The following is a 24,919-nucleotide window of genomic DNA, read 5'->3' as shown; positions in this document are numbered from 1 at the left end:
ATGGGAATGACTACTGAATGCTATGATGGTTGGTCACTTAATTCTCATGATAACATCTGCAAGTCTGAGGGCATCACCTCAACAGAGAGCAGAGGTAACTGGAGTTTGAGAGCATGAGTAAATTGCTCATGTTCAACACAGTAAGTGGAGCTGGATTTTTCTTCAAATTTGCTGACACAAAAACATATGTTATTCTGTCCCTTTTGTGTGTGTGTGTGATTAACTGGAAATATGTTTAAATGACAAAAATGAAGATTTAAATATTCTGAACTATTTTTGGAGGTAAAATTCTGTTTTTGTAATGAATATTAAAACTTTACTATTAAAATAATAAAATTCTAATTAAAAATGAGTTTGGGGATAGAAATTAATTAAAAACAAATACGTGAAATAACTATACAATTATACAGTGTAAAACATTCACAAATACAACAAATGGAGGAGAAACTAATGATACTGCAGAAGAATATGAAGTGTATCAGTGTTTCTAGATACTGTCAGAAGACTGTGAAGCTTCTATAAAAAGTGTCACAATGTCTATATCTGTGTGTGTATGTGTGTAAAATATCTGAACAAAAAATTTTAATTCATTTTCTAAATGACATCTTTACATAAATATGTTGCAATAATATATTGCAGCTAATAAATTGTAAAAATTATTTCCATTGGAATTGATTTATTTTAATACACACTTAATACACATATTTATAAAGAAATTGTATCTATCTATATATATATATATAAAATGCTCTCACCTTGAGGGAAAAGCCACCGTGTAAATTTTTTTAAAATTTTACTATTACAAAATTTGTTATATATGTAAGTTAAATATCTTTTTCTTTAATTTTGCAATTGAGAATTGAAACAGAAGACTATTTTTATGGTGTGGCAGCATTTTTCACATTCAAACTCTTTATGATTATGGACTTCCATACAATAAAGTCAACATAAAAGAAAAATGGCAAAATTAAAAAAAAAAAAAAGGAAACTTTTGCCTTCTTAAGCCACTGAGCCCTCTAGCCTGTGCTCACTTCCAGATTTGATATTAAAAATATTTTTAGAATAGGGGCACCTGGGTGGCTCAGTGAGTTAAGTGGCTGCCTTTGGCTTAGGTCTTGAGCTCCGGGCTTGTCCTGGGATCTAGCCCCTAGTTAGGCTGTCTGCTCAGCAGGGAGTCTGCATCTCCCTCTGCCAACCTCCCCCATGCTCATGCTTGCTCTCTTCTCACAAATAAATAAAAAAATAAATAAAATCTTAAAAAAATATTTTTTAAATAGACATAATAGACAATGCCCAATCAAGACAAAGGACAGCTAATCAGAATTGACCCCACCTTGACACAGCACAGACTTTTAGCCTATGTACTAAGTTATACCCAGTCTACGGAGCTACATTGTGATCTGCTTTTTTAGAAATCTAGGAACCATCTATCTGACTTTATTAACTAAACAGGATATTGTCTCCGGCTTAGTTTCTGTTTATATTTGCTACATATATTGATGACTTGTTTATTATCAAAGCTACAGTAAGAATGTTGGCCCAGAGAGCATAATTTAGTCAGCATTCAAGGCAAGGAAGCTTTGGTTATTTCTGTCCTGCTATTCTTCCTTACGTTTTTGCAACATAGTGTTTTGCTCTTTTAAGTATTTTCATAAACATTAGTGTCATAATCTTTGATAGTGTTATTATTTTATACTAATAAAATAATGTGTATAAATGAAAAAGATGCCACAGCTTTCATGCATTTTCTTGAGCAGTTAGTCATAAATAAATCAAGGTAAATGAACATTATTACACTGTAATTACAGTACTTAAAAATATTTAAACATTTTTTGAGGGTAAAAAAGTACCTAGAATTTCCCATATCTGACTCAGAAAAACAGGAAATGAAACCCGGAAAGTCCTTATCACCTAATAAAACTTTGTCATTAAATTCGTCACTGCTATAGTGAAAGATAAGTAGATTTTCTTTTACCTATAGAAAATATTGGAGGGGGAATAATTTTGTTGGATATAATCCATGTTTGAATATTCAGAGGAAACGGAAAAATTTTAGGGACAGAAAAGCAGAAATTTGTATTCATTTGTATTGTGTTTGTTTATATGTTTTGCAAACATTGTTATTTGTCCTGATTATAAAATGTGCTCTTACTTACTTTTACCTCACCACAAATCTATAAACATAAAGAACATTCTACCAATATCTAGTTAGAATATTGAATGAAGTAAATCAACTGATTTCCAATACAAAAAATATATAAATGTAAATGTAACTAAAATGGAATAAAATTGTTTTACTCACACAAGAAAAATTAACAAAGATAGTAAGTGAATACAAGGTTCATCGGAAATCAGAAAGAATTAACTTTTAAAAAAATTCTGTAAAAGCACATTGACAAGAAAACAGCAGCCGTAGAAACACGTTACACTGAGGCCAGAGCTCTTGGCATTTGGGAATGAGAGATTTGTTAGGATGCCAGGAAGTTTGAGATACATCAGGAATAGCAACCCTGCCCCAGGGAGGAAGAAGGGTCTGCATAGGTAGGGCAAAAGGGAATGTTTGTAAACTCCATATATGTGCATTGGTTCTTCATTTATGTATGATCTCCTTCATTCCATTTATATTTTCTCGGGAGGATATAGTCCCATATTTATTTCTGGCTAGATCATTCCATATGCGCTTCCTGTTCCCTAGGGTTCCATGTCTCAGATCTCATACATATATGTTTGACCCCATCATGTGGACATGCCCCCCACCCATTCCATCTAAGAAGTTTCCTCTCTGAAGTCACTCTCAGGAGGAGTCCTTCTGTAATGGTTAAAGACATTTATTTAGAAAACAATGGAATGAAAAAACAAGACAGTGAAGTTATAGAATACTATTTAAACTGTAACATGGTCAAATGGTACTCATTAATTAGTTCTGTTTTATGTTGCTTTTATTACTGCCAATCACAGCCAAGTGATCTAAGGAAACATCGGAGAAAGGTACTGTAAATATCTTTTATATGATTGCTAGTTGAATATTGTTTTTCTATGAAAGCTTTAAAATTATATTCCCATTAGTTGAACCATTTTATTCACACAAAAATAAATATTAAAAGTATTTAAGTGTTATCCAATTGTGTAAATATGATGGTAAGAGCAAATGCCTCAAAATAAAATTGTTTATGCTTTCTAGGGTAATGATTAGATTACGTGGTCTAACTATCCTAGAATTAGATTGTTTATTGTCAATGCTAAAACAGTGCTGCTTATTTTTAAATGTAGGTTTCACTATTATTCAGGTATGTGAGACTGACAGATCGGGAGACCACTGCCAATGTAAAGATAGTTTGTTACTCACACTTCCAAAGAGGAGGGGTCATGCCATGGAATGCAGAGGCAAAGGGAAGTACCCGAGTAGGTCCTCCTGAAGCAGAAAGAGCTAGGAGAAAGGATGAGTAGGAGCTTCATTGTGGTATCTGTTGGAAAGGTAAGGCAGGATAAGCAGGCTTGGGACTGGCTAGTTTTAATTGTGTCAGTGAGCTCTAGGTATTGGGGCCATCTCTAGTTTTCTGATTCCTGGCCTGGGATAATTAAGGCAGAGAAATGTCGCCTCCTGATGTGTAAAAGCCAGCTAGAGAGTATGATTTGGCATACTGGCCTAGATTGATTGACGTGCATGTGAAAGGCACACTCCAGGAAAGTAGTTTACTATCTCTAGGAATTAGCCAGCCCTGGGAGGAACATTGCGCCCTGGGTCAGCATAGCAGCAGATGCCAGAGCATCAAGAATACAGAACTTATAAAAATATAATTAATCTGCTGCCTTCCTATTTGGTGTGACATAAATAGAATAAATATTGGAAATGAGAAACAAAATTGACTCCAGTTCTGATTCACAAAATGACATCTTGTTAGATAATTGAGAACAGCAGAGCTCAGACTCACGGAATATCAGATGGGAAAGATTTCAAAGATTCAACCTACTATCTAGTGCATAAATCTGTTTTTCAGCATCATCAAGATGTGATAGACTATGTCCAAAGTCTTCAGGAACCAGAAAACTATTTTTTCTTTGTCTTTTTTAAATTAAAGAAATCTATATTATATTTGTGTGGCTTAGATTGATGGAATATTTTTTTCTTGAGTTAACATCCATCTTCCTATTGTATCTTCTCCTTGATACTACCAGTTGGTTCTCAACTGTCAAATTTATCGTGCATAAAGTTGTCTCTGACTTCCTCTACCACTTAAAAGGATTATTCTGGGAATATAGAAAGAAATCTGAGTAGACGGATGTAGACGTTCAGTGGATATGAAAAAAAAAAGTCACAAAGGAAGGTCCGGTACAAAAATGCAGGCTCAGGCTCAGGGAATTCAGGGGGTGAAGAAATAGTTGGTAAGAAAAGTAGGTCATGGAAAGACTACAAACTAAAAATCGTTGTATATCAGGCTAAGGAGTTACAGGTGTGATCCATTTGCACTTCAAAAGAACACGTTAAGATAAGTATTATCACGTCCATTTTACTGATGAGGAAATTGAATCTTAGAGAAGGTAAGTAATTAGCACATGATATTCAACAAATAAGAGAAACCAGAATTCAAATCCATCTCTGATTCCAAATCCTGTCTCCTCTATTTTATTTATATAGTATAAGCTCCAAGCATTATTCAGACGAACAGTTCGTATCTGATGTTTTTAAAAGCTGGTATTTGGAAAGTTGGCATAGTTTGACTGGCAGTGTGGAGAGAATAAGGCATTTTAGGAGGTGTTTCAGGGGAAAAAATCTGGAAGCAGAAGGGTCAGGCTTAGCAGAAATAATCACAGAAAACAATTATGGCTAGATCATGGGACCGTGAAGACATAAACACATATTAGGTAGAGTTTGGAAACGCACTTTATGAATTTAGATGAGAAGTGAGTTTAGAAAGAGTTTTGCAGAGTAATAACATGCTGAAAGTAGTTCTTGAAAAAGATTCTTCTGGTGGCACTATACTCGTTGAAATGGAGTGAAGAAATCCTATAAAGATGCCTATATGAACTCTTAAAAGTCATCTAGGCTTAGATGACAAAAGCCCAGTCAAACAATTCAGTTTCTCCAATGCATGAGGTCTTTATCCTATATCATATGTAAACACATTTATGCATAATAGCTTAACATAGAAATAAAGGAAGACATTATGTAGACATAAGATGATAAATAGCTTTAAAATTTTTGCTATAGCCATATTGCTAACTTTTTGTATCAGAACTTCCAGAACTGTATCTTCTAACTATGCTTTCCACAGTCTTTCTATGTGTATGTATTTCAATGCACAGTGATGCCATGAAAAAAAATGCAGGATTGTTGTAAAAAAATACCTCTTTACATAAAATCAACTCGATTGTTGAAAAGTCTTACTGTAATGCAGTTTTATATGTCTATGGCAAAATTTATGGTATCCTGAATTGCTCTGGATTCTGAACTAAATTCTTTAAAGAAATCCCTTCCACCCCATCTTCTGTTTTCTGTCCATGTTCCCGTGAGAGGTAGTAAATGAAACAATTTTCAAGAATTTTTTTTCTAATAAACTGCCACTCATTTTTTAAACATCTGGAACACATTTCATTAGCCTGATTTAATACACTTTATCTGGTAAAGCAGTGTTTTTGCCACCTTCTCTTCTCACTTCAAAAATCTGTGTAAAAGATATCCATGTTATGATGACCTGCCTATGCATACTTTTTTAGTGAATTAGCTCAAATAATGTGTTCAGTAACTTTTTATAAAGCATTTACATTCCTGATATATTGAAATGGATTCTAGGATAGCTTTTTTATAGTCCCTGTTGATCTATGGTATTTATTTACTCTGAAATAATATTTTTGTGTAAAGTGTCCATGGGTTGTTTTTTTTTTTTCAAACCGGAATGTCTTCACTTTTAAACAGTTATGACAGTCACACTCTTCAGTAATGTGAATTTATATGTGTAAGACCTATATGCCCCAAGTTTTTTATTTTGTTTTTGTATTAGAGTTACTCAAATAGCCTTGCTTAATGATTTCTCCATTTCCATCAATTTCAGTTGAAATCTAGAAAGAGTTCATCTGAATGTATTGTTTTCGCTTCTAGATTGCAGTGGTGGAAGAAGATGGTCGGGAGGATAAAGCAACAATTAAATGTGAAACTTCTCCTCCCCCTACCCCTAGAGCCATCAGGATGACTCACACCCTTCCCTCCTCCTACCACAATGATGCCCGAAGGTATGATTCTCCCAGCACACAGCACAAGGCATGCTCTCCTTCTGAAAATATTCCTTTCTTTCAGCGTCATCAGATAGACTGCTTAAACGTTTATATGAGAAATTTGAATTGAGCTCTAACTCTCCATTAGAGTATTACCCTGCACCCTCCTCCCAGCATCACTTGTGGAAAAAAAAAAAAAACTTGCATTCTGAGATCAAATTTTTAGTTTTAAAAATAACTATATATTCGTGGTCTTATTAGCCAATGTGGATGAGATTAACTCTTCCATTTTTAGTAGATACTTCCTATTAAAGTCAGGCTAATGGAAGGACTTATTTGGAAGAATAACAAAAAAAATTAAGGGATTCTAGGACGAGACTATAAATTTGGCTTAGGCGTAAGAATAATGAGAGTCTGTAAAGTTCATAATTGCACATCATTTACTTTTAGCAGACAGATATGTACACCACGGTCCGGGGGCTGGTGCTGCCAGCTAGAACAGCCACTCAGGCACAAAATTCTTATGAAAAAAAAAGGTATATTTGCCAAAATGTTAAAAGAAAAGATAAGGGAAATACCCATTTTTCATAGTAACTCATCCTAAGGTCCTTTCTGTCTGACTATAAAATTGCAAACAGATCTCCATAACAATGGCATAAATAAATCTAAATTTGCAATTCACATCTTAAATATATAGCCTTTTACAGTCTTATCAATTGCAGCATCTCTAGACACATAATTGATATAACTGAACATAATGACTTAGTATTAATAACTTACGTAAGAATCTGTCTTCTAAATAGTATGTGTTTTACAACAACTATGTTTGAAAACAGAGCTTTCTGTGCTGGCAGGCACTTTTTTTTCCCAGTTTTGTTTATTTTTAATTTCTAATGTGAAAAAAACCACCAGTTACTCCAGTTTCAAAATATATGCTTTCACCCTCCAAGAAAAGAGTGAATTATACCTTAACATGTGAAAGCTATTGGTTTGGAGTTTAGAGAATGTGAACTCATTTATTAGGACAAATAAGTAAAGTAATTCATCATGGTGTTGTCACATTAACAGCTGTAGAATAGATAGCAATATATATTGAACGTCTCCTATGAATACAGTGTCAGTTACATTGACCGGGAATGAAACCTCAAGCAACTGCTTGGAATTCATTTCAGTTTATCATGTACCTAAAAGGATACCTGAGAACTGTAAGAAAAAACATAAAGTGATCACCAGAGCATATGATTAGTTGCTTCTAAATCCTACCTAGATGATTTAAAATTAAACGAATTAGACTCTAAAACTGAGAGAGAGAAGGTGGCTAGAAGAAAACTCAGTAAAATGTGGGTTGGAATAGCAGCTTAAATTTCACTGTTAGTTAAATTTAAATGTCTTATCATAGGTCATTACGTTTATGACTTAAAAAAAAAAAACACATAAACTCCAAGAAGGAAATAGGGAAAGGGTCACATGCTAAAGAAAGGAATGTCATTCAACATGCAATTAATAAGCCAACCTGTGTTCATTGATTCGAGATTGTATCAATAATAAGGGGGGAAAACATTTAGAACAAAAATAATCTTTTCTAGAGAAAATTTGGAGGCTCAGGGCCCTAAAGCTGGAAAAAAAAAGAAAAACCAAAAAAACTTCAGTATGCTTAAGAGCAAACGTGGGAGGAAAGGGAGAAAATCAGTGTTCTTCCATTCGTCCCTTTCTAAAGGAACAAGTCTTGTGTACCTTGTGGGACAAGCAGTTTGCTCTCTTTTGTGTTTTGCAGTAGTTTGTCTGCCTCCCTTGAGCCAGAAAGCCTTGGGCTTGGCAGTGCCAATAGCAGCCAAGACTCTCTTCACAAAGCCCCCAAGAAGAAGGGAATCAAGTCTTCAATAGGACGTCTGTTTGGTAAAAAAGAAAAAGCCCGACTTGGGCAGCTCCGTAAGTGTGCATGCGTTTGACTCTTCACTGCCACTCATTTCGGTCACTTCTGAGGGCCCGTCTGCTTTTCATTTCATTTCCCATCTTTGCATTTCTTCTTTTTTCTCCCTGACAAACTTTCTTTTTCTATCAGCTCTGTAAATTCAGTTTAGCTGACTAATGTTGGACAGAACTTACAAGGGAAGAATATTGTAAAACGTACAGCCCTTTCGATTTCTCTGTGAATGACAATAGCTAGAATTTATTTGATGCTGACTCTGTGATAGACACCAGGCCCCTATGAGGCAAGTGTTATTACTGTTATTCTTATTTATTGATGAGTAAACAATGTCTTAGTAATTTGTGGAACTGAGAAATGTATCCTAGTGTCAGTGTTTCAAACCAGTTTAAAACCACTGAGCATACTGCCACTTAAGGCACAGATATCTATACAAGCTTTTCTGCTGAAACAGTTGAGATACCTATAAAAAGCCAAAATAATTTTTTTTAGTCAAAATAAAGAATTATGATATGCAGGGCGAAAAAGTACAGGATTTCTTTGTTTAAACCTAACACAGCTTCCACAAACAAACTCTACACTATATAGGTGGGGAGACAGAGGAAGGAATAGGGCAATAGGGATCGTGTTCGTTAGTTATTGTCAGTCATTAATCGAATAAAAATATAGATTGGTACATTTGAAATGATCCTAGGTAAATATATAAATATATGTACATAGATAGGTGATGGATGGATGGATGGATGGACATGTTTATAATTGTCTGAAACAAAAAGAATATGAAAAATGTATTTCCTAAAAGGATAATATATACATTTGCCGTGTGTGTGTGTGTGTCTTCCTATATATTTATTTTTTCTTCTGATATCTTTTTTCATCGTATTGGCTATTCGTGATTGCATCTTCTTTTTTCCATCTTTTCCCATTTAACTTACAACTATAGTTAAATTATTGGGAAAATATTTGGTTCCTACCTCAAATAGTAAATGCTGAACAGAATGATACAGATTTCTTAGCACTTTCTTTAGTTTTACAAGCAATGCTCCAGCTCCCAGGCTTACTGTCCTGTCCTGGCACCAAAAGAATTTCTGAGAATAATATTTATGTTTGCAAATTTACAAATGTGGTATATTCAGAAATGCCCTTCCCAACTTCTGTAATGTAAAACCCACACAAAACATCAGAAGCCATGGGAAACTGATATCTGACCAGCTGTGTGATTAAATGTTACTCAGCAGGTGAATTAAATCCTCTTTGGATTTGTTTCTCAGGAGAGGAACTTCTTAAGCTGTAAAAAAAAATACTGCATAAGGAAAGAAGATAGAAGATGATTTTTTAAAATATAAAATATACATGCCAAGGCACTGTTTCAATTTTTTTATTTGACAATTATTTATAATCTTACCAAATTATTTGTCATTTCCAATATGTTACAGTGTAATTCATGATAGTGTAGATAGTTATTTTAAAGTATTTTTTTTGCTAACATAGTAATCATTTTATTTATTCCTATTTTCAACATATATATTCATTTTAGGATCTGTAATTTACTTTTCCCTTTTAACATATATTTAATTGCCTTTCTCTCATGGATTTTTTCTATTTTTATTTTGTATTTAACTATGATGAGGAATAACTGAATTAGAAATTTTATCAATATTCTTTCAAAATCAAGGTATCCAAGATATAATTTAAAGTCTGGTAAAATATAGATTATTCTAGAAACCTAGGCCTTCTTACCCATTTTCAGTGACTGTGTGTCTCTATATCAGACCAGATGAAAAGGGAATTGATGATAATTATTTTCTGATCAACTCCATCCAATTCGGAAACTAAGCGATAGTTATTGGGGATCATAGCATGACCCCAGAAAGAATTCTGAGCCCTGAGCAATTTTGTTTTATGCTGAAGAACAGCAGAGATACAGTATAAATAAAGTCAGAGTCAGCAGCATGCTAAGAACTGCCATACTGATGAGGAAGACAGGGACAAACATCTGTGCCTCTAGAGCTATATAGAACCTGTACTGAAGGGGAATCAAAGCTCCTGGGGAAGCTAAGAAGAAAAAGTCTTTATTGGAAATAAGACTGGAGTAAATATGAAGAAAATACAGACACAAATAGGTTCTAAAACATATATTTACCAAAAAAAAATGGTACATAGTACCACCGGTACTTTGGTTGAGGGATATGGACTAAGGTCTACTTTAGTCTTGGAAGGTGTATCCAGGTTGTAAGGGGAAGACTGAAAACTTTTCAAACCCAGGGGCTACCACCTGGTAGTGCTGATTTATGCATCAGAAGAAACTAAGAAAGCGCCTCTAGTGGTTGTGATTTTAATAGCTTTTGATCTGGCAAATTCAGACACAGGCACTGGCAATGTTCTTCTATCAGTGCGAATAGAAATAGAAAAAAAAAAAAAAAAGAAGGCACAGAAAGTAATCTGGTAGAGGATTGATGGTGTCAAAGAACCAAATTTGAAGTTTTAGACCACATTCTAAGATTCTGAACTCTTAAAGATTTAGCTCATAAGCTCAAAGAAAAAAGTAATCAGGGTAGCTATGCTGGAGTCCTCTAAATGGAGGAAGAAAACTGTCTAAACAAAACTACAAACATATTCTCTTGGTTCCTCAGGAATGATAAAGAACAAAGGAGAAATTCTTAGTAATTCAAAGAGGAAAATATTGGTAAAGGGGGTGTTGTTTGCTTGTATAACAATCCAAAAAGCTAGGGTTATAAGATAAACTTCAGATATGACAGATCAGTCAGTGTGACTGCATTAATAACCCCTAACCATGGTGAATCAGGCTGAATATGCAAGTAGTCATTTTTTCAAATGTGTTACTAGCACAGGCAGTATAAACATGGGAGACCCCAAAGCACAAAGGAAACAACACATCAAAAAACATTTGAATAAAGCTAACAGAAACCAAACAAAATTGTTTTATTCCAGAAGTCTATTTATTTATTTATTTGAGAGAGAGAAAGCAAGCCAGAGGGGGTGGGGGAGAGGCAGAGAGGGAGAGAGAGTCTTAAGCAGGCTTCACGTTGGGTGTGGCAGGGCTCAGTCTCACGACCCTGAGATCGTGACCTGAGCCAGAATCAAGAGTTGGATGCTTAACTGACTGAGCCACCCAGGTGCCCCTATTCCAGAAATCCTTAAAGCATGTTTTCCTCGGATACCTTGATTATTCACTCAAATCACAAAAGTAGCATGGAGAAAATCTTGGTAGTAATGGAAGGTTTCAAGTTTCCAGGTACCTTTTAGAAAATTCATTCTGCTCTTTATGAGATGGTTTGACAGTTCTATTTATAGTATTAATGCCTATAATGTAGGAGCAGGATTTACAAACTAAAAATATCTACTCAGTGCATCAGATTATAGGCAGAGCTTAAAATAACAGGAAGTGATATAGATTAAAATGAGTGAATGAGCATTTGTTCTTCCATTTAAAGCATTCATATATATGAAACATATTCATATATATGAAACATATATATGAGCCAAGTTTACCTGAAGGTACCAGTTGAATTTGGGGAGAGTATCCTACCAGAGGAAGTATTCTTCTAGCAGACATGGGATCTGGTTTTAGTTTCTCTTTCTCCTTTTATTTTCACTTACTCTTTTCCGATATTACAAATTTCAAAATGAAAAGATGTAAAAACAGGTTTGATAATCTTGTTGAGGGACATAGAGACAACAGGACCAGTAAGAACTTCTGCTGACTTCCTAGAACCTAGGTCCAGGGTGTGATAGTAGTCTCTCAAGACTTAGCAGTCCAATGACCACAGCCTTTTTTCCCAATTTATGCATCTAGTTGCAAGGCATCTCTGATATATCCATTAATATTTAAACATGCTTATGTCTAATCTATTTTTAAAGTCATCATTTTATCCTGCCATCTTACTTAGATGTTGACTTATCTTTCCCCTACTCCTAATATCCCAGCTTAAGTGAGTTGTCCACAGTTACTGTTTTCACATTTTCATCTGTCAGTCACTTTATAACCTACCACAGCCTGACTTCCACACAAACTACTACTAAAATTCTAGAAACAATTTTAGTCTTAAGCAATATAGAAGATTGGTTAAGACAATGAAGGATAGATGTTATCCCAACAGTTCAAAAGGATGGTAACATACTCACAATAGTATCTATTATGATGTGAACTTAAGGAAGAAGAAGTATTATATGAAATAGGAGACCTCTTCCTAAAAACATAATTTGAAAGAATTTGGTACCAAAGTTGTATGCATAACAAATGATAGATATAAGCGAGCATGTAAGAACAATGTCAGAAAGGCCACTAGCCCCAAATAAACTGATGATTGGAAAAATTGTCCGGACCAAAACGGGACTTGTAAAATCCTTTTATAATTTTTGTTTAATAATTCTAAAATTTAAAGAAAATGAATAAAAGTAAAGTTTGCCTTATGTGAACAGAGTATACAAATTAGTGGAACTATTCAAAAACTCATTTTTGCTTTTGCTTGCTTAAAGAGAAAAATTTTACCCAGAAAAGAAACATTAACAAGAGGGAATTGAAACCCAACAGGGTTGAGATTTTGAGGGAAAAAAAGAACACACAGATAATCCAGAATCATTTCTGTCTTCCTACTTCGTGTGAGTAAGCATATGTTGAGCCACTCTTACGTGTGGAGTACCGACCATGGACTTCAGTAGAATGGCTAAAGCATAACTGTTTACATCAAGAAACTTTCAATTTAGTAAGACAGAGTACATAAGCACATACAACCTTTTATTTTAAACAAAACAAAACCTTCAGTACATTCCTGATCCAGAAAAATTTTACCTGCTGTATTGTCTATCCTACCAGGATAGATAGGGGCAGGGGTTTTGAACCCCACAATCTAAGATTATACATCAGTTATTGGAATCCTGACTGGCTTGCCTTTTAATTCTATCTGAAGGCATTAACCTATTTGGAAGCAAAGCAAATTAAATTGTGTTAAAAATAACCATGTCAGATGATACTCGTTTGTTTTTCTGACAAAGTTACTCAGTTGCAGAACAGGAAAGACAGTGGGTGAGCTGTGACTCATGGCATCCCTGTGGATAAGATGTCAAAATGGGGTCTGGGTGATGGAAAAATTCAGTGGGGTTTATAACTGGTTGAATAATCCTATTATAGTGCTAATGAGTGGAGTGCTGCCACCTTGGATCAAGGTTTCTGGTGGCATAACTAGAACTTCTCTGTCTTTGGTCAATACATCCCCAGTCACTGGACATGAATATTTCAATAGCACAAGCATCTGATTGATGGATTACTGATACGGATAGGAAACACAAATGAAAAAAAAAAAATTAGAGTTGTTCCTGAATACTATCTCAAAAATATCTCTCCATATGATCTTAATACATTCTTTGGTTTACTACCTGGGAAAACACCAGCTTTCCCAGGTCTTCAGAGAACCCCAATTATAATGACTATAAAGAAAAAAAGAACAGAATACACATGACCATCCTAGCCAATGTTAACAGTGAATGATAAGGATAAAGAAAAGAGGCCATTGACAGACATTGTAAGAGAGGTGAACAGAAATCAAAGACGCAGAGATTTTCAAGAATGGAGAATTGATCCAATAGAACTAAATGCGACAAAGCTATGGAGAAAAAAAAAAAAACAACAGAAAAATATGTTAAATTTGAACAGGAAGTATCCCCAATTTTGGGTGTATAAAATGCATGTATCATTGAAAATAAATAAATAAATAAATAAATAAATAAAAGCTACTTAGCAACTTCCCTTTAAGTGCACATGGAAAGCAATACATCTCCGAGAGATTTTTTTATCTGCAATTTAGCAGTTCTTTTTCCTTTATGGTCATCTGCCAGATTGTATTATAGTTGCCTGAACTCATTGACCTACTATAATTAGCATAATGAAGAAAATACCTTCATAATGACAAAACAGCATCAATATTGCACCAGGATTATTCAGCAAGCACCTTTCTTCACAAGAAATTTGGGTGCCTTATGCTGATCTTTACCCAAAAATTTAGATTGTTCCTAGATGCTCTGGAGCCAACAGATACAATAGAAATTCTACGAAGTATCAATTACAGATGACTCATGGTCTGCATGTGAAAGGGCCTTTCTTTGAAGAAAGCACTATTTAGCTTTAATTATGAGTGCATTTGTTATATACGCTTTATGAGCCAGGCCCTGTGTCTAGGTGCATTTTTCAGAGAGCTAACAGACTAAAAGATATAGAGCAATTAAATAACCATTTATAAACTCAGAGTGTATTTAAATCCAAGCGAAGGCTATGGATTAATACTAAAGAGAGGTCAGATACAAGAAAAGATAGGGAAGGCACCAACAGGCAACAGATTGCAGTCTTCATCTCTCTTGAGTTAAAGCTCCCTTTTTAAATACAAGAACAGGGACCTCTGTTGGACAAATGGAGAGGTCCAGACCTTGAAATGTGGGTTTTGGCTAGAAATTCCTATAGACTTATATTTCACGGGCCACCATGAAATAAATTATATTGAATGGAATCTAAGCAACATAGAGATATTTGCCCTCATGGTTCAGCTCCAGCCAGTACCATTCATAGATCTGAGTATATGAAGGTCCTTTACTGAATTCCTTGGCCAGGGTCTTAGGAAGCCTCATGCTTTGCAGCACCTTCCTTAGAATTTTCTGTTATCCGTCTCTGGTGCCTGAGAGAGGCTGGGGCTGGCGGTGCTATCTGGGTAGGACATTCTTAGCCAAGAAGCAAAGATATGGACCTGTGTGGGTCTAATCACTGGAAGCACTGGTGTTTTGTTTTGTTTTACCTTTCAGACCCTGGGACAAACCAGGGAGGCAGTACCATCTAGGCATGGTACCCGATCCAAGCAAACCATGTGGATTTGAGTCCCTGTTTCTCCCCTTCAGAATGTACCCTGACTCTCTTTCCCATGCTTGGGGTCAACCAGATATCCCAGGTTGCCCAGAGACTTACCCCCATGAGGTTGTTCTGGGCCAGTGGCCCAACTCTTGTTGCAGGGGGGCGATCTAACAAGTGAATCACTCACTTCTGCTGTCTGGAATGCTATTGTATGATGTTGGACCACTAGGTTGTTGTCCTGCTGAGTTGGGGTTACTCAAAATGTTTATATAGAAGTTGAGCTGGAAAAAAATACTTGAGTGGGACCCTCACATCCTAGGAATGGTCCTGTGTCCAACAATTTCAACTCTTTATAAAGACCTCACCAAAGTCAATGTGCTTAGTGATACCCTAGAGAACCTCATTGAGGGCAAGGACTTTGACTTGGGCATTTGCATGCACAACTACTAGGTGGCCACTGACAAAGTGATAAGAAGTTTATTATCTGAGTAATCCACTGAATCATGAAACTCCAGAATTCAATGCCTGAGTACCTCATGCCATGAGAAGGTAGAGAGTTAATGATGCTCTCTTCATATTCTTAATGAACCTCCCAGAAAGTGAGTAACACCTAGCTTCCACAGGCTAGCATTTCATATCAGGGTCATGCTTGCCATTTTAAGGACAAGCTAAAGGATTTTCTACTCATTTAAGAATTTAGAATCCTGTTCCCTGCCCAATGTGTCAGCTGCTCTTTGTAGTCACTGTGACATTTGAAAATGTGCCTCCTTCCCCCCACCAACATATGCAAATATTAATTTCCTTTTGGAGATTGGTACTGTCTCCAGTTTAGAACCATCAGTATAGAGAGAGCTGTCCAACAGAAATATAATTCAAGCCACAAATGTGAGTCACGTGTATAATTTTTAATTTTCTAGGAACTACATTAAGAAAAGTAAAAAGAGACCAGTGAGGTAAATCATCAATAATTATTTTATTTAAGTCAATATATCAGAACATTTCAACATATAATCAACATAAAATTATTAGATATCTTATATTCTTTTTTGCATTATGTTTTCAAAAGCATGTGTGTATTTTATACTTGCAATACTTAGTTTGGACCAGCCACATTTCAAGTGCTTCATAGCTCCATATGACTAGTGAATAAGATGTTGGTACAGGTAAATAGGTAGATATTCCTAAAGTCCACATAGCCATATGAACCCACTACCAACTGGACAAGAATAAGGCAGACTCTCTCCAGAGTCAGATGATCATCCGTAGAGTAAGAATTCATCAGCCGATTTGGCTAAGATCATCCTTACCAATAGCTGGAACCTGAATTTTGCTGGACCAGTTCTATGAAAGAAGGTTCTCATCCAGAAATGTTTTAATTGGGCTTAAAAAAATGTACCGTATTAGACTTTTGCTCCTGCTTAAGGGTGCTGTCCTACATGTGATCCTTAAAAATAATTTTACTTACTATGGCCATAAATATTATTTTGAAAGAGGATATGGCCATAGTTCTCTATTAAATGTTCTATTCAAAGGATATTAGATTTTGAAGTATTCAGAGTATTTCCAAGCTCCTCATGCTTTTTATTTTTATAATTTTATTTATGGGAAACAAATTCTAATATCTTTTTTTCTGGGTCTAGATTTGACTCACAATATTCTTCCAGAGCTATCTTTGTTTCCCTCCCAGAGTTATCATTTGTTAAAAATATTATTTTTGCTAATTAAAATGTTTGGTTTTTGAAAATAATTGATATCATAATTTAGATGTTCTTCTTGCTCAGAAAAAATAGAAAGTCTGATTCATACAACCACTTGGTGGTCAAAATGTCTTGTTTATTTAATGGGTCTACCTCATCAATCTCTATGTCCCTGTCTGGACTGATCAAGAATTTTGTAACTTCAAAGTGAATCATTCATTTCTATTTCCATTTCAAGAGAACAATTTTATTGTTACTTGCAGACTGTGAATAATAATTTATGGATATACAGTGCAGCAAGTACACTGATGAGAGAAATAAAATGAAAATACTCACTCACTGTGCATAAATGGAAAATCTCACATTTAAAAATGACCCTCAAGAGTCCTTCAGTCAGCTGGTGGATAAGTTTTTCCTAATGGTACCAACAATGAAATTCTTTCATAATAAAAAATTATTTAAACATTAATTGCACATGTGCATAACTGAATAAAATAAGTTTTGGTACCCAAATTCAAAATTATTGACTAGATTTAGATAACGATAATGTGTTTCCAATTAAAGAGGACTTTGTTACAATTATGCAGTCAGTAACAGAGTTACTAGGTTATGAGATTAACATTTATACTAATGCTCCAGAATTTATAGCATCAAGTGTTATAGATTGTTTGCTAAAATAAATTATGAAAAGCAGTAACAACCAAATTTGTCACTGGTGCTTTAATAAGATATTTCATTTCACTAGAGAAACCACAACCTGGTCAAGCCCTGCAAATGTGAAGTTGGAAAATTACAGTGACAGAATAGTAAAAATTGACTTTAATAATTTTATTTATTGACATATTGGTGACATTTGTGCGTGTGTGTGTGTGTGTAGTCTTTGTAAGGATTAGTATTAGCTTAAATCTTTCTACCTGATCTTGAGCTTAACTGGAATTTAAATCCCTTACACTTAAAAAATATGTATACCTTACCCCACTTAAAAATAGTGAACATTTTTTCATTTACCTTGGCTTCATGTTTTGTGCATATAGTAAATATGAGAGAAAACAGAGCCCAGGATTAAGTTCTCATTTTTCGATTGTAACAAGAATTTATGGGATCCTGAATGAAATAATTGCATTGTAAAATGTGTAATTCTGTGTTTAATGCCCAACATACTTTGTTTTCTTCTTCCTTTCCTTGCAAGGTTATGTATATTGCATATTTTCCAGCACCAATAAAAATGACAATACACTAAATTATCTATGGCCTGCTGGGTAAAAGCAATTCTTACTAAGATCTTTTGAAGACATTCTTTTTTCAGATATAATTATAAAATCTACAAAACAAAACAAAACATGCCAGGTTTCCAGAAAACATAAGAAGTTCTGGAAGTAGAGCTTGTACTGAAGGATATAGGAGTCAGCCAGGTGAGGAAAAGAAGATTCCAGAAGCAAGATATGAAAAATCTTTAGAAGTCAGCAAATACCTCTACATTCCCTTGACTTGGAATTGAAGACATGCACCTGATTGGGTTCATTGGGCTATCATCATTTATCCCACTGTATATAAAATATGTCAAATTTGTCAAATGTTGAAAAAACCCTCACACCACATCCATATTTGCTCTTGTTTTTCATAAGAAGAAAAATGGACCTTGAAGCTTGAAGGCTGTATTTGTCTATGTATTTATTATGTATTATGTTGCTGCTGGGTGCAGTCGAGTAGGAGGCTAATAGGATACCTTTTCATTTTCTCAGTGTGTGTTCATTTATATACCCATGCCATTTTATGCATGTTAGGTTGGAAATATAAAGACGATCTAAGAAAGAAAAAAGAATATGTGATACTGAACCATTGATCAACTAACTTTAAAAAATTTATTTTCAGAATTGACACAATGTATCCAACCTAATATGAATAGTTACTTCTTCACAGGAGGCTTTATGGAGACTGAGGCTGCAGCTCAGGAGTCCCTGGGGCTAGGCAAACTTGGAACTCAAGCTGAGAAGGATAGAAGACTGAAGAAAAAGTAGGTTTGGAGATTTTCTTCTTCCTTTTTCTAGCTTTTACTTACTCTTTATTACTTGTGGGAAATTAAAAAGACAGTAGTTGAAAACAATAGACCAAAGCCACTATTGTCCTAGTATTCCCTAAAACTACTCAGTGCTGGAATTTCCTGGTTCTACTGAGCTACAGTTTGAAATAGGTATACAAATCTTCGGCCTGTAATAGATATAAATGGTTTATTCCAAGAGACCAATGCATTTATTGCAAAACTCATATATACTTAAAATATTTAAATGTAGCCTTGTAAGTAATACAATAATCTATTTGATGTTGAATCCAGTACTGAATTGGTATGATACCATGAGAACCTATGACATCCAACTTTGTGTTTCCTCTTACAACAATTGAAGTACCTCCTCTTAAATCGGAATATTTAAAAGGAGAATATTTCTCCTACTGATTGAACATAGACTTATTTTAGACCCAGAGCAGATTGTTTTGCATCTGTCAGGAAACTGATAGTGTATCTTTTCATTCACATATAATGTGGAACATTTAAATGACTTGCAAAATTGGCAAATTTTAAGTCTCCGCAGCTGTCAGAAAGCTAGTGGGTCTATAAATAACATATTTTTAAAATACAAAGTAGCATTTTCAGTGATGAAATAGTACCTATAGAACATACTCTTGAAAAGCTAAAGGATTTCTCTATTCCAGAATTTGTTGGTTATTCCTTTTCCTCTCCTCTCTCTCAAATATTTATTACATTGTGTTTGTAGTTTTCATGTTTACCTTCTTTCCTATGAAATAATAGTTATTGTTCTAGTTACTATTACTATAACAGATTTGCTCATATGGTTATAGTATTGGGATAATCAGTTGACTTCATATTTTGCCTACTCATTCGCTTTACAGATGTTTACTAATAATGAGGAAATACAGACTTGCAAGTTGTAGAAGCGCTCACTAGCCTAATTATTTCATTAATTTTCTACTTATTAAAATTACATATATATGTATCCAAATTTAATAGAAACACTGTGCAGAAATAAAGAAGTGACCTTGAGAGCATTGTTTCTTGAATACAACCAAATGCTCAGTTGCATTCAGTAGCAGTAAATATTTTTTCTTTTATTACTGATCACTCAAAAATACAATTAAATGTTATCACAATCTGTTCAAACTCTCTTAATTTTATTTATTACTATCAAGGAATGCTTTATTCAATTTTATGACTATTTGATGAGAAAAAAATTCTTCTAAAAAGTCTTCTCTTTTGATAGATTCTTTAGAATTTATTTCAAGTCTAAAGAACTTACAATTTCATTTATTTAAAATTACTTTAAGTCTAAAGGAATAAGAGTAATTAAAACCCAGGCTGGCTAATTAACTTGGTTTATTTCACTTAAAAGTTAATTTTCATTTTTTCTAAAATGAAATATTTATATATAATGGCAGTTTCACCAGTTTTCACATTGCATAGAAGGGTGATATTGAGGCAGATAATATATTTCTTTGGTTGTTTATGGAATCAAGTGCCTTTTTTAACAGTTACTAAAGTTAAACATTTCCAATTATGCAGTGATTTTAAGACTAATATATTTAAAATTTATCTATAATTAATTTTAAATGCTGTTGGATTGACTTAATGTTAGTTTTATGGAATTATTTCTCAAATCCTAACTACCCTCACAGTCAGAAACCGATTTTAGTTCTAGATTTGGTTTGAAGATTTTACTATACTTGACTTTTGAGTTTTATTTTGCCAAATGTTTTTGAAAAATATAATTTTAAGATGTATTAAATACTTGTCTTTAATATTAAGAAGAATATTAAGAACATTCTATAATAAAATAAAGGGCAACATTGCTCAGTACAATTATTTCCTATAGGATAATGGTACTTGGGTTAAAATGAATCCAACAAGACAAGGCAGAGTTGATTAATGGAAGAACAGAAGTCTTTCTGTTATTATTGATTATTCCATGGCAAGAACCTCATGAGTATAAATATGTAACCAGTATTTATGAGACATATATATGTACTAACAATTATTCAGGACTTGAATGACACTGCAGCTTGGTTTCTGGATTACCGAAGAGTGAAATGTCTTCATGTAATGAGTTTTATAAGGGAGACAAGATCAATTATTTCATGATTATTGGTCTTTCAAGATGGAGAAAAAAATCAGGTACATTTTACTGAAAAATAAACTAAAGCAAAAATGGAGCAATTTATCTCAAAATAGTGAACACTATAGGTTTATGTGCATAGTTATAATGACCATAGCTTCCTAAGAGTTGTTTCTCTATGTTCTATCCGCTGACCAAGCCAAACAATGTTTCCAGGAAAAAGTACTTAGCTTAGACCTATGTTCACTGTCTCAAAGTTTCTATCAGAGCTTCATTAGTCTCAGTAGGAATAAGCAGAGCTGAGGAAAAATCTTCTTTTCAACTTTACAAGCGTATCAGGTATCTACAGTTAACAATCTGTGAATTTAAATTTAATTGAGAGAAATCTTATCTCAAGAAGTTAGTTATGACACATTTTTTAAAAACCATATGTGGGAGATACTTTCAGAGAACAGCACTCAAGATATTCCAGATTCTTGTAAAGTTCAGAGATTTGTAATGTTGGCAGTCCCAAACAAAGGTTTAATTTGAGGCACATTTCCCATCCAGCAAATTAAGCACACGTAGGTTAGAACAGCTTACTGGATCTGGGGCCCTACTTCATTCTACTTTTACTTTGCTTTGTGATGTAGGCATTTGTTTTTTCTTGTATTTCTAGTTATTTTCCTATCATTAGACAGGAATAGTACTACAATAGTGGATCTTCTAAAGCCGCCACTGTTCAAGAAAATCTTGTCGACCTTTCCCTTCCTGAGTTGGATATTATCATGCAGGTGCTATTTCATCAGAACACCACCTTACCTAGGTCCGAAGTCCATCTACTATTGTTCTGTCTGGTTTGCTTTTACTATGCCTTATTTTTGCTGTTCTTTCCTTTAAAGCTTTAATTAACATTAATTGTTCCAGTAGGTTTATATAGTGTACTGTTAGTACTTACAGTAATTGTGTCAAATTGAAACTCATCTAGTAATTCTTCAAGGGCTTCACATTAATTTCTGGTCTTCCCCACTAAAATTTGAACAGTTTTTCTGGGCTTCATGGTACAGCTTTCCTAATCTTTAAGCATGAAGTCACTTCTTATTCTCAATATGTTCTCTCCACATTAAAATTGTGATTCTTGTGGTTTTCTTGATGTGGGCTCCTTCTGGAGTATTACAGCTCTCTAAGATCTTGTCCATCATCCTTTGATTTCAGTGGACTCCAGGCACTTCTCTGACTTAACACATACTAAATAATTGCAGATCATTTCTAAAATTCATATTATGAGCAACTATACCTGAGAATTTCACCTCTCCCCTTTTATATCTGTCACCCTGATCTTTAGGGACTTATTCCTCCTTCTTAGCTCTCCAGCCAATGTCTTAATCTAAGATCTACAGCTACTTACTCAAGATGGCCAACTAAAGCCAACCACACAACTACAAAAGGTAACTGGGGCATGATAGAAACTTGCAGGGTCACAAACTTACATGGTCTGGCCTATCAAAAATCTGAATTTCTTTTTATTGTTGCTTTGTCTGAACATAATATTTTTATTAACTTATAATTAACATACAGTGTTATATTAGTTTCAGGTATAAAACATATTGATTCAACAATTATGTAGATTATTCAGTGCTGAATTTCTAAGTGTTCTTTAACTCCCCAAATCTTCCTTGGAGTTTAGATGTGGATCTTTTAGGACCCAATAATTAGAAACTGTTCTTCGCCTAAGTTTAGAACCTATTTGATAATAGGCTAAGGAGTCAGGCAAGTAGAGATCAAAATGTCAACTTTATTACCAATTGAACTGTTAGAATATGACTAATGAATATGGCAAAAATGGGGGTTTCCCAAAACTGAAGCCCAGAATTAGAAAAACTTACCTGACATGGAAAGAGCTGGATTGTCACAGGCTTCCAAAGTGTGCAAGTATAATTCCCACCTCTCCTTAAAAATAGCATCAATAATATTATGATTCTGTAAATATGTCTGTCTAGAATCAAGGACTATGAACTCACAAGGAAGGAAATGATATTTTATGTCATTAGCATCTAAAAGAATTTTCAAAGTTTAACATTGCGTGTTAAATGTGTTAATATTTCATCATATTTCTTGCCTTTATTTTCCTGAAATATAGATAACTGGCAATTTCCCATATCACCATCTCTAGAAATGCAGTGCTAGGGTGTGTGGCAATCTCCCTGAGTTTTTAGAGATCTGGAAATATATTTTACATATAAAATTAGTTGATAATTGCCAAAAGTGTAAAACTATTGGTTGAAAGTAATTTTCCCTCAAAACTTTAAAGGTGCTGTTCTTCTTCTAGTTACATCTAATATCAATTGATTGTCATTCTTTTGTATATAACATGTAGTGTTTCTTTTCTCTCTCTCTCTCTGAAAGTTTTAAGATTTTTCTCTTTATCTTTGGGGTTCAGAAATAAAAGTATTTCTATTCAAATATTTTTTGTTTCTTTTTTCTACTCTGTACTTGCAATCTGAAGACTAGTTAGTTTGGACTGTTTAACATGTGTTGACTTAAAAATTGTCCATTTCTAAACTCAACTTATTTCCAAGAAACTTATTTTTAGAGAATTAGATTAAAGATGAAGTTGTCTGTTTCAGTAGTAATACACTGGTCTAACTCTCATGACAGTCCTTGATAGGCAGTGAATGTGTTAAAATTGACAGAATACCCTGTGAGGGGTTACTTATCTCCAGAAATATAAATTCTGAAATCTTTATCTTAATTTTTATCTGTGAATTTTCCTCCTCATTTTTACGCTATATAATTCTTTATTGAAACATGTAAGCATACTGAGATCTTTTGTATCTCGAGACTTAAATTGAAAAATGCCATATAAATATTAATATACTAATTTATCATTTTCAGTCTTTAGTTATAATATAGGTAATGTATTATTATTATTATGTTAGATATGCTATATTCTTCCAAGTGGATATCATTGCTAAATGAATATGGATTTGAAATCAGTTTTTCAGCATCATTAAAATGAAATTAACATTCCAGCTCAGCTATCAGCAGCATCCTCCAGAGAAGCAGTTTTATCCTTGGAGCATGGCAGTCATAGTTAATCACTACCAATGAATCTTTATGTTAGAACTTCAAAGACATGAAAGTGAAGCTCTATAGATTTAGTTAATTTATTTCCATTGCAATCCTAAGGGTCTTCCTCAGTGCATAATCTTTAATGTGGTTTGAGACTCTGCACTTTTAATCTTTGGCATTTGGAAGGTTCAGAGTTTGCATATCTCTAAATAAAATAAATATCACTGAAAATATTCATAATAAAAGGTATCACATAAATTCCACAACATGCATTCATTTAATAAATATGTATTAGGTGTCTGTGTGCCAAGTTAAACTTATAAATGAGTTGTATTCCAGAGGAGAATTTGTAAGATGTCTGTTAGAAGCTTTGAATACATTTTCCCATCTAAGTAATGCTGTATATATGGAAGGTAAATGTCTTTGCTTCCTCTGCAAAAATCTATTTTGTAAACATGCTATAGGAATTGAATCTGACTAGATAAAGCAAAAGAGAGAATTCATGGTAGGATATTAGGGTATCTCAGAGATTTCAGAAACAACAGAGGCAGGACAACTCCAAAATTTCAACAATAAGAGATTATGAAATATTTCTCTAGAGTGTTGTCAAGAGCTCATATTTTCTGTTTCACCCCATTCCAAATTTTAAATTCCTAGGGGAAAGCATGTGATTGGCTCAGTGTGAAACAGATATTGGTACTTGGATCAATCAGTTATACTCAGAGGTTCATTTAATACAGACATGACTACAGGAGAACACTCTGGGGACTCAACTCAAAAGGATCTAATGAAGTAGAATATTTTAGAACCTAAACCTAATGTTCTCAATATTTCTCTAGGAATATGTGTCCCAGTTTCCTACTCGAAACTTCTCAAGCATGTCTTCTCTGCATGCACTGAGCTAGAGCTCTCATTACCTTGCTATCTAATCCTGTGTAGCCCTGTCTAGCTCCAACCATGGACAATTGTAAAAATTTCCCTAAACCTAAAAAAATAATAATATCCAAAAACTAAAGAGCAAAATGCATTGAATTTTTTTTAGGAAAAATAAATA

The 24,919-nt window shown here is 34.1% G+C and overlaps 1 protein-coding gene across 4 annotated transcripts in view; it reads left to right on the top strand.

Moving 5' to 3' along the window:
- The window catches only part of PPFIA2 (PTPRF interacting protein alpha 2), a 459,727-nt gene that overhangs the window by 383,026 nt on the left and 51,782 nt on the right, over nt 1-24,919 (top strand). For all 4 annotated transcript variants that reach the window (XM_008710341.2, XM_040637298.1, XM_008710340.2 and 1 more), the window contains 4 exons: nt 2,959-2,988; nt 6,098-6,228; nt 7,985-8,139; nt 18,611-18,704. In XM_008710341.2, coding sequence (XP_008708563.1) covers nt 2,959-2,988; nt 6,098-6,228; nt 7,985-8,139; nt 18,611-18,704 — 410 coding nt within the window. The remainder of the gene's footprint in view (nt 1-2,958; nt 2,989-6,097; nt 6,229-7,984; nt 8,140-18,610; nt 18,705-24,919) is intronic.

Source organism: Ursus maritimus, unplaced genomic scaffold (assembly GCF_017311325.1).
Source record: "Ursus maritimus isolate PB19 unplaced genomic scaffold, ASM1731132v1 scaffold_21, whole genome shotgun sequence".
Taxonomy (NCBI): domain Eukaryota; kingdom Metazoa; phylum Chordata; class Mammalia; order Carnivora; family Ursidae; genus Ursus; species Ursus maritimus.
The sequence above is the reverse complement of the archived record's forward strand: the minus strand, read 5'-3'. Positions and strand labels throughout refer to the sequence as shown.